At 49.1% G+C, this 1,603-nt stretch overlaps 1 protein-coding gene across 1 annotated transcript in view; it reads left to right on the forward strand.

Moving 5' to 3' along the window:
* The first annotated feature begins 6 nt into the window (after positions 1-6).
* ATF4 (activating transcription factor 4) overlaps positions 7-1,603 on the forward strand; it is a 2,750-nt gene continuing 1,153 nt past the window's right edge. The window contains exons 1-2 of the mRNA XM_008636460.2: positions 7-93; positions 949-1,263. Coding sequence (XP_008634682.1) covers positions 1,047-1,263 — 217 coding nt within the window. The 5' untranslated portion in view covers positions 7-93; positions 949-1,046. The remainder of the gene's footprint in view (positions 94-948; positions 1,264-1,603) is intronic.

A 1,603-nucleotide genomic window follows, 5' to 3' on the forward strand; every position in this document is an offset into this window, starting at 1 on the left:
CGGCGGCGGCGCCAGCGGCGGCTTCGGCCAGGGCAGCAGGCGCAGCAGCAGCGGCGGCGGCCTCAGCACATCCCCGGCATCTGCAACCATGGCGTGAGTATCGTGTGTGAGGGACGGCTGCTCCCTCTCTTGTGTATTAAAAGGCGTTCTGTTACTCTCTTTAAATGGGCTTTTGGGGTGGGTTTATCGCGCGTGGTGGTAACTGGTATCTTACGGGGAGCGGGGTGAGATACCTAGGTACACAAAATAATATGTAAAGAAACTAGTTAAACCGAAATTGTAGAGAGGTGGGGAGATCCGTGTACGGCTCGGTATCTTCGGGTGCGGCGAGTGTCAGAAACAGCAGGAAATGCCTTTTCAAAAGCATTTACGAGGAACGTCTGTACTTTCTGTAATTCGAGAAACACTGATTTGGAAAAACCTAGGATTTTATAATTTAATTTTTTTTGTTCTTCGGCTTTTCATGGGAGTAAAGAAACATTCCTAGGGAGGGTTACTTTGCCCGCGCGAGGGGAAGTGCTGGTGTACTTACGGGAAAATGGGGCATTAGAGGTTTTAGGGTTTTGGGTATAGGGACCACATGGTATAGTCACGGATAGATGAACGGGCGTTGATAATAATAATCTGGCAGCAGTACCAATGTTAAATAATGCAGTGGCACAGTGTTAAGTTTGCCCTGGCTATCGGGCGCACAGCCCTCCCTGTGTGGTGCTGGAGCGGCGGTGGAAACGTGGCAGGACACAAAATGGCGGCGGGACTGCCAAATGGCGGCGGGTGGGCGGGACCGGCCCTGCCCGGGCCTGAGGGAGGCGGGGGACGCTCAGCAGCACAGAAATAAAGAAGTGAGATAATCTGTAAAGTTTTGTCGTACTTCCTGAGGGACCGTTGCTTTAAAAGGTTGTTATGTTGCTCAGATCAGATGCTGATGAGTTTAAGTTCTGTTCGCAGGTTTTTCACGGCACTGCACAGCAGCATTGCTGTAGTCGACGAAAAGACCCTGTGCTTATCTACATCCTTCGACGTCAAAGCGTTAAAAGCTGACGAAAATGAGCTTCTTGAACAACGAGATGCTGTTGGGGGATTCAATATCCCCCTTCAGCCAGCCGTGTTCGGTGGCTGAGGAAAGTCTGGGACTCCTAGATGACTACCTGGAGGTGGCCGAGCCCCTCAGTTCGCATGGGTTCTCCAGCGACAAGGCTAAGGCAGTCTCCTCCAATTGGCTTGCTGTGGACAGTTTAGGCAACACCATAGATAGCAGCCAGGGTAAGGTATTACTTATTTCTGTAAAGGGCATCAATTATATAATACCTCAGTAACATTCCAGTTGAAAATAAATGCTAGCTTTTCATAAATCTGAACGCAATCTTATGTGTTACCTCCACTTGGAAGGCATGTGTACTATGCTGCTTACACAACACATAGTTGCTGGTTATGGTAAAGTGCCACTTGTGGTGGCCTTGCAGTAACAGAGAGTTGCCAATGGTACTGTGTTTTGGCATAGGTAACAGTAAGGAAGCATGATTGTATGTTGCCAGTGCCCCTGGATTGTTCTGGTCTTAAAGTAAGAGGATTGGAATGTCTCAATGGTTGCTTACATTGTACC

Source organism: Corvus brachyrhynchos, unplaced genomic scaffold (genome assembly GCF_000691975.1).
Source record: "Corvus brachyrhynchos isolate BGI_N302 unplaced genomic scaffold, ASM69197v1 scaffold56, whole genome shotgun sequence".
Lineage (NCBI taxonomy): Eukaryota > Metazoa > Chordata > Aves > Passeriformes > Corvidae > Corvus > Corvus brachyrhynchos.